At 48.0% G+C, this 13,235-nt stretch overlaps 1 protein-coding gene across 2 annotated transcripts in view; it reads left to right on the top strand.

The window, feature by feature from the left end:
- The window catches only part of LOC310920622 (olfactory receptor 14A16-like), a gene marked incomplete at its 3' end in the record, with an annotated part of 597,990 nt that extends 585,090 nt beyond the window's left edge, over window positions 1-12,900 (top strand). For both annotated transcript variants that reach the window (XM_083880688.1, XM_083880687.1), the window contains one exon: window positions 11,966-12,900. In XM_083880688.1, the coding sequence (XP_083736814.1) occupies window positions 11,968-12,900 (933 nt within the window). In that variant the 5' untranslated portion in view covers window positions 11,966-11,967. The remainder of the gene's footprint in view (window positions 1-11,965) is intronic.
- Window positions 12,901-13,235: the final 335 nt, after the last annotated feature.

The raw sequence follows: 13,235 nt of genomic DNA, 5'->3' as shown, positions 1-13,235 counted from the left end.
GGGCCTTGCAACCAATTTGTCAATGCTTTTCCGATGCTCTAATCTATCATTACATGGACGACATTCTCATTGCCACAAAGTGATCACTGCCAAAGACAAAAATAGACTGGCTGATTTCACAATTAGAGCATCAAAGACTGATAGTTGCGCCAGAAAAAATACAACAATCAGCCCCTTGGAAATACTTAGGTTGGCTGATCACAGATGCGTAGATCTGTCCCCAGAAAGTTACCTTACATGACCACATTACCACTTTGCATGATGCTCAGAAACTTTTTGGAGACCTGCAATGAGTTCGAACCATTGTAGTCATTACCAATGATGACTTGTTACCTTTCCTGCCATGGCTCCGTGGCAGTGATGCCAACAGTTCATGAGTTTGTACCCCCGAACAACAAGGAGCTTTAATACAACTGAGTGAGAAGCTTCAGCATGGATGGAGTGCCCGTCGTGTAGAACTTCTTCCATTGTCACTTTTCCTTTCCAATGCTGAAGCTTGCCCATTTGCCATTGTCTTTCAACGGCAAAAAAAAAAAGGGGGAGAACAGATCTGATCAAAAATTTGATTCTGCAGCAATCATAATTGAGTGGGTGTTTCTGCCTGTGCAGCCAAAGTGTCGTGTCATGAGCAGAAGAGATGCTTTTGCAGCACTGATAAGAAAAGGCAGAGACAGAATTGAAGAAATAGACAGGAAAGAACTAGCAGACATCAGCATTCCTGTGAAGGATGAGGATTTGGAATGGCTGTTGAGACACTCAGTTGCATTGCAAGAAGCGTTGTTGGATTTTGCATGTGTGGTTCACAACAAGCAGCCAAAAGGCCTGATGTGGCATCTGATCACACATCACCGATGGTTGGAAAGGCCTTTGTGTTCACTGAAACCAGTGGAAGGCAGGACAGTGTTTACAGATGCTGGGCAAAAGACAAAAAAGGCTGCATGTGTTTGGCAGCAAAAAGGAGAATGGCTGCAACATGTAATTAAGGGTGAAGCGGGAGATACACTGCAAACCCTTGAGTTGAAAGCCGTGTGTTGGGCTTTGCATACTTGGAACAAAGAACCACTCAATGTTGTGTCAGATTCTTTGTACATAGTTGGAGTTGTACAGAGAATCAAAGATGCACTCCTCAGGCAAACCCAGAATCAGCATCTTGGAGAACTGTTTTTACAACTGAGACGTGTGCTGAAACAACGTCATCATGTCTTCTGTGTTATGCACATCCGAAGTCATCAGTGCAACAGAGGTTTGGGAGAAGGCAATGCACGAGCAGATGCTGCAGTCAGCTGTGTTCTCCATGTTCCCCCTCAGAACAGGTTTGAAAAGGCTCGCAACAGCCATGAGACATTCCATCAAAATGCACGAGCCTTCCACCGACAATTTCAGATTCCTTTGAGTGATGCACAAGGAATTTTGCGTGCCTGCCCTCAGTGCAGTCATCACGGGCCTGGACTGGGGCTAGGCACAAACCCAAAGGGACTGAAAGATTTAGAACTGTGGCAAATGGATGTGCCTCATATTCCAGAATTTGGAAGATTGAAATACCTCCATGTCACAATTGATACCTATTCTAAGTTTATTTTGGCAAGAGCACAGCCAGGGGGAAAAGCTTTACATGTAGAAAGACATCTGTCTGTTTGCTTTGCAGTCATGTGTGTGCCTGTGGAAATCAAAACTGACAACGGACCAGCCTACATTGGTCAGGGAGTTACCAAATTTATACAGAAATGGGGGGTGAAACATACCACAGGGATCCCTCATTCTCCCACAGGTCAAGCAATTGTAGAAAGAGCAAACCACACCCTGAAAGAATATCTTGCAAAGCAAAAACAGACCGATGACCTTGATGTAGTTAGTAGGTTGTCAAAAGCATTGTTTACTTTGAATTATTAATGTTTAGCAGAAGGTCGAGAAGAACCTGTGGTCGTGATTCATCATCACGCAGTAAAAGAGAGGAGGACACAGGCAATTCCGGGACTTTTTATTTATTATAAAAACATGCATACAGGTGAGTGGCAAGGGCCGAGTCAAGTGTTGTTTAATGGTTGTGGATACATGTGTGTGTCCACAGACACTGGTCCTGCCTGGGTGCCAAGTCGATTTACCCGTGTGTGTCCTCTGGCAAGAATACCATCGGACAGTGAAAACAATCCGGAAGACAACAACCTGCCTGGAACATCCTCGAACAATTCCAACCCCAATTAGAATTAAGTTTTAGACATGTGAAATAACTAGTTTGTATAATTATATTTGTAAAAGTTAAGTTATTATAAGTTGGAAGTATTTTTAATAGAACACTGAAGGTAAACACCAAAAGTACCAGCAAAATGCTGTGGGTTGAACTACTTATTCTCTATATTGTGTTAACAGGAAATGTATTTGGAGTGCTCTACATTGACAAAAGAGAAAACATGTGGGTCACATGGACCAATCGAACTGGACAAGATTCATTTTGTCTGTCTTTAGCGACAGTCTGTCTTTAGTCCAGTCCTTTTTGCACCTGTTTAATTGGAGTTCCATTGCTTTCGATGACAGAGTTCAAAAACTGGACTCAAGCCAAAATATATCCAAATCTGACAGAGGCTTGGAACGCATGCTGCCATCAGCCCATTGGGTCCACTTGCACCTAGTCTGAAACTTGGTGTGAAATCCATAAAATCCCAAGAAATTATTTAGGAGCACAATCTGTTGCAATCATGCAAGATCTTAAAATAATAGGTACTGAGCCACAGGAATTTGATCTCCTTGGTTCTGTACCAAGTAATTATTGTTTGACATTTGGCCACGTACGACAATCCAAAGTCAGCAACACTTGGTTGTTTCCTAAATCCCCATTGTATTATAGCAATACAGAGTACTGCAACAATTGGGCACAGCTTGTAGCACCACCATGAGATGCTGCAAGAAAATTACCACCTGGAATTTTCCTCATCTGTGAGAATCGAGCCTGGTCTGCAGTACCCTAGAGACCTGCAGGGGGCCCATGTTACTTTGGGAAATTAACCCTGTTTGCTCCTTTCATTCATCAAATTACAAAGTTTTCACAAACACCCTGATGATCCAAATGCAATGTTCTTGAGTTAGATCCCACCTGTAAATCTTCAGTATTGTTGTGGGGACCCCCAACTGTAATAGTAGCATCAATTTTTGCCCCAGGAATTGCATCAGCACAAGCTCTGACCCAGTTACGAACCTTAGCTTGTTGGACATCAGAACAAATTAACATAACATCTAATATGTTGAGTGAACTTGCTGTGGATGTTAAAACCATCCGCCATGCAGTGCTCCAAAACAGAGCTGCCATCAATTTCCTTCTCCTTGCTCAAGGGCATGGATGTGAGGAATTTGAAGGCTTGTGCTGCATGAATTTGTCAGATCACTCTCGTTCAATTTATGAACAGCTCAGACAGCTATCTATATCTAGATCTTGGACTACCCTAACTGAGGCCTGACCTGAGGCCTTGTTGAGGCCTTGAAGTGTGTGACACAGATAAAATTACTCAGTAAATTGTGGTGCACTTAGAATTAGATATTAAGGTGTCAGGGAAAAATAATGGGGTGTTGAAGGTCACTGAATAGAGTTATTAATAGGCACATGTTAGCCACCTTAAAAGTAAACCAAATATTTTTGTGTGCTTGCATTCTTTCCTCTGCTGTGTGCCAATGAAAAAGCTATTGGATGTGTAAACTATGTAGAAATGCATATAAGCCACCATTCTACACAAAATAAAAACCACAGTGTTGCTTTCATCCAACCCTCTATTATTATTAGTGGTATCCCTGGCTTCACAGTTCAGCTGACCTGGGTTGTTCTAGAAGTCCCCTTGGTGAATAAGAGAGCTCATGCAGAGACCTCAGCCAGTCATGGTCAGTCCAGAGAAAAGAGATATCACTGGTCAAGGAGCTGAGTGGGGCTAAGACTCAGACCAATCAGTGTCTAGAGCTGAGAGTTTTGAACTCTCTATATAAAAAGTTTTGAAGAATAAATTCGGCTGTTTTGTCTAATGATGATGAGGACTTGAGTCATGATTTCTGTCACCCTACCTATGACTGTCACATAATGGAACAGAACAGCACAGCCTTGGAGAAACAGATAAAGGATGTAACTCCAGAAAACAGAAGTCATTCAATGTGCAAGCAGGATGCCAGCTCAGCTCTGCAAGGCTGACAAAACAGAAGTTATGCAAAACAAGGATATTGCCTTTACTCCAGAATGGGGGTCAAGAAACAGATACCTAAAAAGGACGTTACACATTGAAGACAGAGCTCAAAGAACTATGTAAGGATTTGTGATAAGGGGTGCATCTAACATCAAAAAAGTCAAAGGAAGTGGGCATAGCTAATGAATACGTAATCAGTGTGTGCAATAAAAACTCTGTTCATTCCATTCTCAGTGCACTCGAATGGTGAAAGGTTTGCCCAAGTGACCAGCATGCTGTAATAAAGAACACCTGCTTTGAAATACTCAAAACTGTGTTTAAAAGTTTCTATCCAGTGGGTTTCAGTTCCAAAGATGTCCTTGACTCCATAATGCCCCACTGTGGCAGGACATCCTCCCTACTACAGAAGAGCTTATCTGCAGCTGGTGTGACAGCTCCAGACATTCTCTCCCCCATGTGGAGTGATGAGACAACCTTGGCCAGCTAGTTGTTCTGAGCCAGGGAGTTGTTTCTTCCTCTGGTGCTAGGAGTAGAACTCTCAGTTAACATCTAGGTGTGAGTTAACATCTAGGTGTCAGAACAGATAAGGAGAGATAAACCAGAGATTTCTGACTGAAAAGGCACGACTTTTACAACTATAAAAGCTACACAGATGTAGAAGCCTCCCACATACACTCTGGAAATGTGCAGGGACTTCTCCCACATGTTCAGACATGAACTCTGAGAATACTTTCCTGGGGAATTGAGAGAAGAATTCTAAGTGTACCCTATCACCAATCTGATGGTAAGTTACATTGAATCCTAATCTATACTGTTTCTTTGCTAGCTGTAATATGGGTCCCTTTAGACTACTAGTAGTTCTTTTTATTTAATTCCACTGTTATACCTAGTCTGTTATATTTTTGTCAAATAAATATTTCATTTGGTCATAGACCAAATCTGCCATTATTAAGAACCTGAAACTGAGAGCAATCTCGTGTGCAGGCTGCTGCAAACAGAGCTACTGCCAGAAATCTGAGTCAAAGGCAGGACTTGTCTAAGCTCTCTCTCTCCATTCACAACACCCACAGTTTCACAATGGCTCCTTGGTTCCATGAGGCTCTGCAGTGTCACAACATCTCATAGTTTCCATGAGCATCTGTACTATCACCTGTGACCTTTTTTCCATCGAAGCCCACAGTGTCTCAATGGCCCCTTGCCTTTATGTGGCCATCCTGTGTCCCAAGGGCTCCTTGGTTCCATGAGCTTCTGTAGTGTGACCATGGTCTCCTTGTTTCCACAAGCTCTTGCTGTGTCAAATTGGACCCTTGCACCCATGAGCTTTCTGTAGTGTCACCATGATTTCCTTGGATCCACAGTGTCACAATGGACAGTTGGTTCCATGGGACCCCAGAGTCACAATAAACCCCTAGTTCCATGAGGTTCCGTAGTGTCAACATTGTCTCCCTGGTCCAATGAGGCCCTTGAGTGTCACAATGGCTGCTTGGTTCTGTCACCTTCCATAGGGAAAACATTGCCCTCCTTGTTTCTGCAGTGTCATAATGAACCCTTGATTCAATGAGGTTCAGTCCTGGTTTGAAAGAAAGGTGTCTGCTAAGGAAGGCAGGAGCCTCCCTTGGAATGGAGAATTTAAACTCCCTCCCTCCAAATCTTTATAATTTTTGAAATTAGGAGGGGATCTCAGGGAAAAAAAAAAAAAAAAAAAAAAGAGCATAGGAATAGCAGTTCTTTACGAGCATGTATAACAAGGCAAGCAAACAACAATAACTGTGGCATTAACAACAAACAGAGCCAGGCCCCCAGTGAGCCCTTCTCGGCCGCGGGCAGTTTCCCCTTTGGTGCAGTTCCGGTCACAGCCAGCAGGGGCGCTGGTGGCTCCCGGTGGGCGGGGCAGGTGCGATGATTCCCCCGCGGCTGCAGGGGGCGCTGTGGCGCGGGCTCAGGGAGCGCGCGGGAATGGCGGCTTTGTCCCAGCCGGGAGGGATGGAAGAGAGGCCTCGCTGCACAAACCCCTGGGGCTGCTGATCCCAGGGCCCTGGCAGGACTCTGGGGAGCAGCAGGCTGCAACGGCAGGGATGAGCAGAAATCCTGGGGCGCTGGACGAGATGTATCAGACACTCTGCGGCGATAGCTGGGACTGCGGGACGTCCCAGCAGGGCAGGGGGTGCAGGGCCCAGCAGCAGGAGAAAGGCAGCTCCCAGCTGGGTTGTAGCAGTGGTGGGGAAATTCCTTTCCCCAAGCAGCAGCTTCACCATCTTCTTCCCAAAGAGGAGAGTGAGTGCCCCAGCCTCATCCTTTAGCTGCCTCTCTTCTCGTAGTATCTCTTTCCCTCTGAGAGAAACTCTGAAAAACCAGAGGGGTGACACCAGACACCCTCCTACCCTGTGGCTGCTCTACCTCCCCCCATTTCAAGCATTCAGCCATCAGTGCACCTTAGCAACTCAATATGAAAAAAATAAGTAAAAAGGAAAGAAAAAGGAAGAAAAGGAAAGAAAACCCAACCCCCAACAGGTTCCTAAATGTCTCCTTGGTTCCATGTGGCTCTGCTGTGACACCACAGCCTCTTGGTTCCATGAGTTTCTGTACAGTCAACAGTGGTTCCTTTGTTCCAATGAGGCCCCGCTATGTCACAAGGGCCCCTGGGTTCCATGAAGTTCTTGAGTGTCACAATGGCCCCTTGGAGCCATGAGGTTCCAGAGTGTCTCCATGGTCTCCTTGCCTCTCATTGTCATAACAGACCATTGGTTCCATGTGGCCCAGTGTGTCACAATGGCCCCTTGGTTCCATAGGTTTTAGACTTGTCTTGGGTTTTGTAACAAAACAAAACAAAACAAAACAAAACAAAACAAAACAAAACAATAGAAAAGTTTATTCTATTCCCTCTCCCAAGCTCCAGTTGTAGAGATTTTTCTTTATCTGTTGTAACTCCCGAAGGGAGGGGGTAACTGCCTTCTCTGATAACAAGCCAGCTGTTAAAACTGGGTTGGGCATCGTTTCTTATCTCTGTTCACTCTTTTTACTATGTCCATGGAAATATCTTCTGTTAATGAACCATAAAAGCCCACCAATGACATGACACATTTCATCATCCTATTGTGAGATGCTCCATCCAGGGAGGAGGAACCAAACCAATTTCACCCAGATAAAAAGGAGCCACAAGTGTCACCAGGCACTCTGGTGTTCCCACGGGACTCCTAAAGGAAGACCAGACCCACTTCAGGACCCCTGGCTCCACAGGACCATCATCTCTGCTTCCAACAGGACACATCTGCCACTCCAGGAGGGCTGACTTTGGACTGTTTCCAATGCCCTGACCAACAGGGTGTCAGGTTGTATTTCTGACTCTGTCAGGGTTTCTTCTGGGATTCCTTGTTTGTTTGTTTCTTTTGTACTACAACATTAATATTTTTAATATCCTTAGTAAAGAACAGCTATATCTATTACCAAAATCTTTCCCTGACAGCCTTTTAATTGAAAATTTATGAGAATTTGGAAAGGCAGAGGGGGTCTTACATTCCAAGGGTGACTCCAATCTTCCCTGGCAGATACCTGTCTATCCAAACCAAGACAATACTGGACCAATGGACTCCTGGGCTCTATGAGTTACCCTGCTTTTTGAAGTGGTTTCTTTGGTTCCAACAAGGCCCTGCTGTGCCTCAATGCACCCATGAGGATCTGGAGTAGCAGAGAGGCTCCTTGGTTCCAGGAGGCCCCACTGTGTCACAATGGACCCTCTATTCCAGGAGGCCCTACAGAGTCACAGTGAACCCTTGGGTCCAGGAGGTTCCATCATGTCACAGTGGACTTTTCATTCCATGAGCTTTTGTACTGTCAACAACAGTTTCCTTGGTTCTGCAGTGTCACAATGGCCCCTTGGTTCCATGAGCTTCTGTAGAGTGTAACACGGTCACCTGGATTCCATGAGGTTCTGCAGTGTCACAAGAGAAACCCTTGTTCCATTAGGCCTCCAAGTTTCACAATGTTTGATTCCATGAGGCACCACAATGTCCCAATGGATCCTTGGATCGATGAGGTTCCATAGCATCCCAATGGTCACTGTGGTTCCATGAGTTTCCTTAGTGTCACAATGGTCTCCATGGTTCCACTGGGCCCTGCTTTGTCACAATGGTCCCCTGGGTTCAAACGAGGCTGCCAGGACAAACAGCTCTGGCTGTCTTGGCTTCCCAGGATCCACCTCTGTCCCCTTCTGCCTTTAAAACACTTGGGCTCTGTGCTTTCCTTCCAATGGAAAAGAACCATCCTACTTATCAACACAGAAATGGCCAAATGTGGGATTCCACCTCCAAAATTCCCAATATCCAAGAGTTGCTTTCAGACAAAAGCTGCCAGGACAGAGAGGTCTGGCTGGCCTTGGCCTCTGGTGGCCACCTTTCATCTGCCCCTGAAACATCAGTGTTCCATGCTTTCCTTCCTATGGAAACGAACCATCCTTCTCCAGGCGTTAATGTCCAAATTTGGTATTCTGCCTCTAAAATTCCCTATATCCAGGGATAGGTCCCAGACAAAATCTGCCAGCACCATCTAATCTGGCTGCCCTTGGCCTCTGGTGACTGCCCCTCATCTGCCCCTGTGACACGGGGGCTTGGTTGGTTCCTCCCTATGGAGACCATTGTGACTCTGTGGGAACTCATGGAACCAAGGGGGGCCATGGTGACACTTTGGGGCCTTGTGGGACCATGGCGACCATTAAAACCCTTCATGGCCACATGTAACTAAGGGACATTGTGACACCTCAGAGCCTCATGGAACCAAGGGGCCATTGGGACACTGTGGGGCCCATAGAACCATGGGAACATGGAATAGGTTTGGCTGGTTTGGCCTCCCAGGGGCCACCTGACAGGTCCAGCTGATCTTGGAATGTCAAGAGCTGCTTTTCATCTTCCCATGGAACATTTGGGCTCCATGCTTTCATTCCTATGGAAAAGAATTTGACATCTTTTTAAATACCTATTGCCAAAATTGATACTTCCCTGAAAAACATTGCATACATGAAAGGGTATCTCCCAAAAACAAAACCCTGCCAGGTCTGGATGGCCTTGGCTTCTGGTAGTCACCTCTTGTTTGCCCCTGAAACAATGTTGCTCTCTGCCTTCTATCCTACAGAAAAGAATCAGCCTTCCTGTGCAGAGGCTGTGGCCAAAATTAAAATTTTGCCTCTTAAATTCTGTATATCAAAGGATTGCCCCAAGACGAGAAGAGCCAGGACAGACAGATCAGGCTGGCCATGGCCACTGGAAATTTTCTTAAACTGTGAGCACAATGTTTTCATTTGCCAAGACCTTGGAAAGGGCCCAGAGACCTCCCAAGATGGGGTTTGGAGGTCTCAAGCATATGACCACTAAAGAGGCACAAAGGAGCCCTGTGCTCAGTGGAGTGGAGACTGAGGATGGAAGAGGAGAGCCATGGGAGTGCTTGAATGGTGGTTTCAGAGATGGTGGATCCTTTTGACATAGCAGAGAACAGACAGAGAAAGAAAAACTTAGTACAAAGCGCAGCTCGGGAGGGAAAAGAAAACAGAAGGAGAGTGGAATTTATCTCCCAGGGCAGGGCTATGCTGCAACACATCGCCCAGAAGGAGTCTGGAGCAGCCCAAGGCTGTGTGTGGCCAGGCAGAGGCAGGCAGGAGGCAGAGCTGTCAGCAAAGGAAGGGCCCAGCCAGGTGGGGCAGCCGGGGGATGACGACAGCCTGCAGGGACAGAGGCGCAGGGCATGGACACCGTAGGACAGCCTGGGCTGCACAGGGCACAGGGATGGGCAGCAGCTGCAAGGCCCTGACACAGCCAACTCCTGCAGCACTTGGGCCATGGCTGCTGGGCCTGGGCCTGAGCCATGAGCAGGAGACAAGTGACCCTTGCAGCCCTGGGGCCTCATTGCCTCCTTGGCCCTGCTCAGCAGCCTGGCAGGGGCCGCCCCATGGTCCTGCCCTTGGCATTGCACATCCCCACATCCCAGTGGCCTGGGAAGAGCCCTGAGCACTGAGGGAGGGACAGGATGTGCCTTGGCAGGGGCTGGGGCTCAGGCCTTGGCCCTTCGCATTCCTGAAACACATCCAGGTTTGCTCAGCATCAGAGACGCCTTTGCCTTGTTTGTCCCCACCTGTCATCACTGCCTGCAGTGTTCTGCTCTAAGTGGAACCTGGTGAAACTTTCTCAGTCGTGTCCCTCAGTGGGTCCCATTAAAACTTCAAGAAATTTTGCATTTTTTAATCTGACTTTAAGTTCTTCAGAAGTTTTTTGAACACTCTCTCAGGGACTGAGTTGAATGTAAACAACACCAAAGCCCCAGGAGTCTCATTAAAGTCCTTGTGCTGTGTCTGTGCTGCTGAGCTGGGCTGGGCTCCTGGCACAGAGGCAGCTCCTGGCAATCAAGAAGAGCTTCAAAAAGACATTTCTCCTGAGGAGCAGCTCCTCTCACAGCCCAGCAGGGTTGAGGACACTGCCTGCAGGTACCTGAGACGAGAGAGGCAGACAGAGGCTCAAAGCAGCTGGAAGGACAATTCTGAGCTTCTTCATGGAGAAATCTTCACCCCTTCGGACACAGTAAGTCTGTGGCTGCAGGGATCTCCTAAAGCTGACCCAGGACAGGACTGACAGCACTGTAAGGATGGCTCTGCTGCCCTTTCTGCTTTGGGGGAGGATGTGCTCCAGAGCGGGGCTGCCCTGGGCACCGTCAGAGGGACAGGGCAGGACGGCTCCTGCTGCCAGGGACGGCTGCAGGGGCTGAGGCTGGGGCTGCAGCCAGGGCTGCCCAGGGCTGTGGTGCAGAGCAGGTGCTGCAGCCCTGAGGGCTCTTGGCCAGGCCAGGGGATCTGCCACCTGCCAGGGGCAGCTCTCAGCCTCCCTGGGACCTCCTCATGGACTGTGGGGAGAAGTTGGCGGTGGAAGGAGTGACCTCCATCAGGGCACATTCCTTTTGCTGTGGAGATGGTGCTGCATGGCCAGGGCTGCTCTCAGCTTTCTCCTAAAGGAAAGGGAAAGAGGCTGTCAGGGTTCTCTGTGTCACTGAGACTCCTGCACTGTCACCCTGGGGATCAGCAGATCTGCCTCAGATCTCCCTCACAAAGTGCCTCCTCATCCTCCTCTGCCTACAGACAGCACCAGCAGCACCTTGGCTTGCAGCATCTCTGTTTGTCTGAGCTGCCCTTAAGGCCCTGGTGCCAGGGAGATGCCCCTGGGCAGTGGCCTGTGCTGGGAGGGGTGTGCAGGGCAGAGCTGAGCCCCCAGGGCTGGGTTGGGCTCTGGGAGCACTGGCAGGGAAAAGGCTTGGATAGGGAGAAACAGCTGCCAGTAGGCACAACTCCAGGCAGCAGAGAACAAGAACAGCCATTGATATCCCTTCCTGTCCAGCTGCACAGGGAAAAAGAGTAGGGTTTTAAGGGATTGACTTTGAAACTGGAGTATTCAAAAAGTCCAGTTTATATTTCAAACACCTTTGAAGTTTGATCACCCTGAAAAAAAGGGAGGTGAAATGAACAAAGGGGTCCTGTGTGAGGACCAGAATGTCTGACTGCACTGGGGCACATGAATTTTTGTGTTTCCTTTGGGCATCTTGGTGTTCAGACTGATACCACTGCTGAAGGAGTGGATTTCTGCTACTTTAACGAAAGGGGCATGTACTGATCAGGAAAAACCCAAGCTCAAAAACATAAAAAAGGCAAGTGAAATTTGCCCAAAGACAGAGAAGTAAATACCAGTAAATGTGTAAGAAAATAGCACAGGACTAACTCAAAGAAGTTGGTCTCTCCTTGTCAATGTTTTTTTCAACAGTTCACAATGCCCAGAGTGAAGGAATGTCCAACAGCAGCTCCATCAGCCACTTCCTCCTGCTGGCATTGGCAGACACAAGGCAGCTGCAGCTCCTGCACTTCTGCCTCTTCCTGGGCATCTCCCTGGCTGCCCTCCTGGGCAACAGCCTCGTCATCAGCGCCGTGGCCTGCGGCCACCACCTGCACAGCCCCATGTTCTTCTTCCTGCTCAACCTGGCCCTCACCGACCTGGGCTCCATCCTCACCACTGTCCCCAAAGCCATGCACAATTCCCTCTGGGACACCACAACTATCTCCTACATAGGATGTGCTGCACAGGTATTTCTGATTTTCTTTTTCCTTTCATCAGAGCTTGCCCTGCTGACCATCATGTGCTATGACCGCTACGTGTCCATCTGCAAACCCCTGCACTACGAGACCCTCCTGGGCAGCAGAGCTTGTGCCCACATGGCAGCAGCTGCCTGGGCCAGTGCCTTTCTCTACGCTCTGCTGCACACAGCCAATACATTTTCCCTGCCCCTGTGCCATGGCAATGCCCTGGGCCAGTTCTTCTGTGAAATCCCACACATCCTCAAGCTCTCCTGCTCCAAATCCTACATCAGAGAACTTGGACTTCTTGCTATTGGTGCCTCTTTAGGTTTTGTCTGTTTTGTGTTCATTGTTTTCTCCTATGTGCAGATCTTCAGGGCTGTGCTGAGGATCCCCTCTGAGCAGGGATGGCACAAAGCCTTTTCCACCTGCCTCCCTCACCTGGCCGTGGTCTCCTTGTTTGCCAGTACTGGCTTTTTTGCCTACCTGAAGCCCCCCTCCATGTCCTCCCCATCCCTGGATCTGGCCCTGTCAGTTCTGTACTCGGTGGTGCCTCCAGCCCTGAACCCCCTGATCTACAGCCTGAGGAACCAGGAGCTCAAGGCTGCAGTGTGGACACTGATCACTGGACAATTTCAGAAACACTAAACTGCTGGCCAGTTCCTGCAAATCACTTGTAATAAAAGTCTTCATTGATAGCACTTGTTGATTTGGTTGTCGGGTTTTTAATGTGTGCAGTTTCCAATGGTGTTCAGAAAGAGAGGCCACTGTTTGTGTCCTTGCCAGTTTTGATTGTCTCCACATTTTCTGTGGCCCTAGACGGCATCAGTGAGGAGCTGTGCTCTCAGTAACTTTAAATGAAATAAATGGTCTCCCAGCAGACTTTTCTCAAGATTCCCCTTTTGTTCCCTTCTCTGGAGCTGCAGCAGCAATGTCTGTGTGCAGAGCTGGGGGCAGATCAGGGCTGGCACAGCAGCTGTGCC

The sequence above is a fragment of the Zosterops lateralis genome (genome assembly GCF_965231275.1).
Source record: "Zosterops lateralis genome assembly, chromosome: 31".
NCBI lineage: Eukaryota > Metazoa > Chordata > Aves > Passeriformes > Zosteropidae > Zosterops > Zosterops lateralis.
The sequence above is the reverse complement of the archived record's forward strand: the minus strand, read 5'-3'. Positions and strand labels throughout refer to the sequence as shown.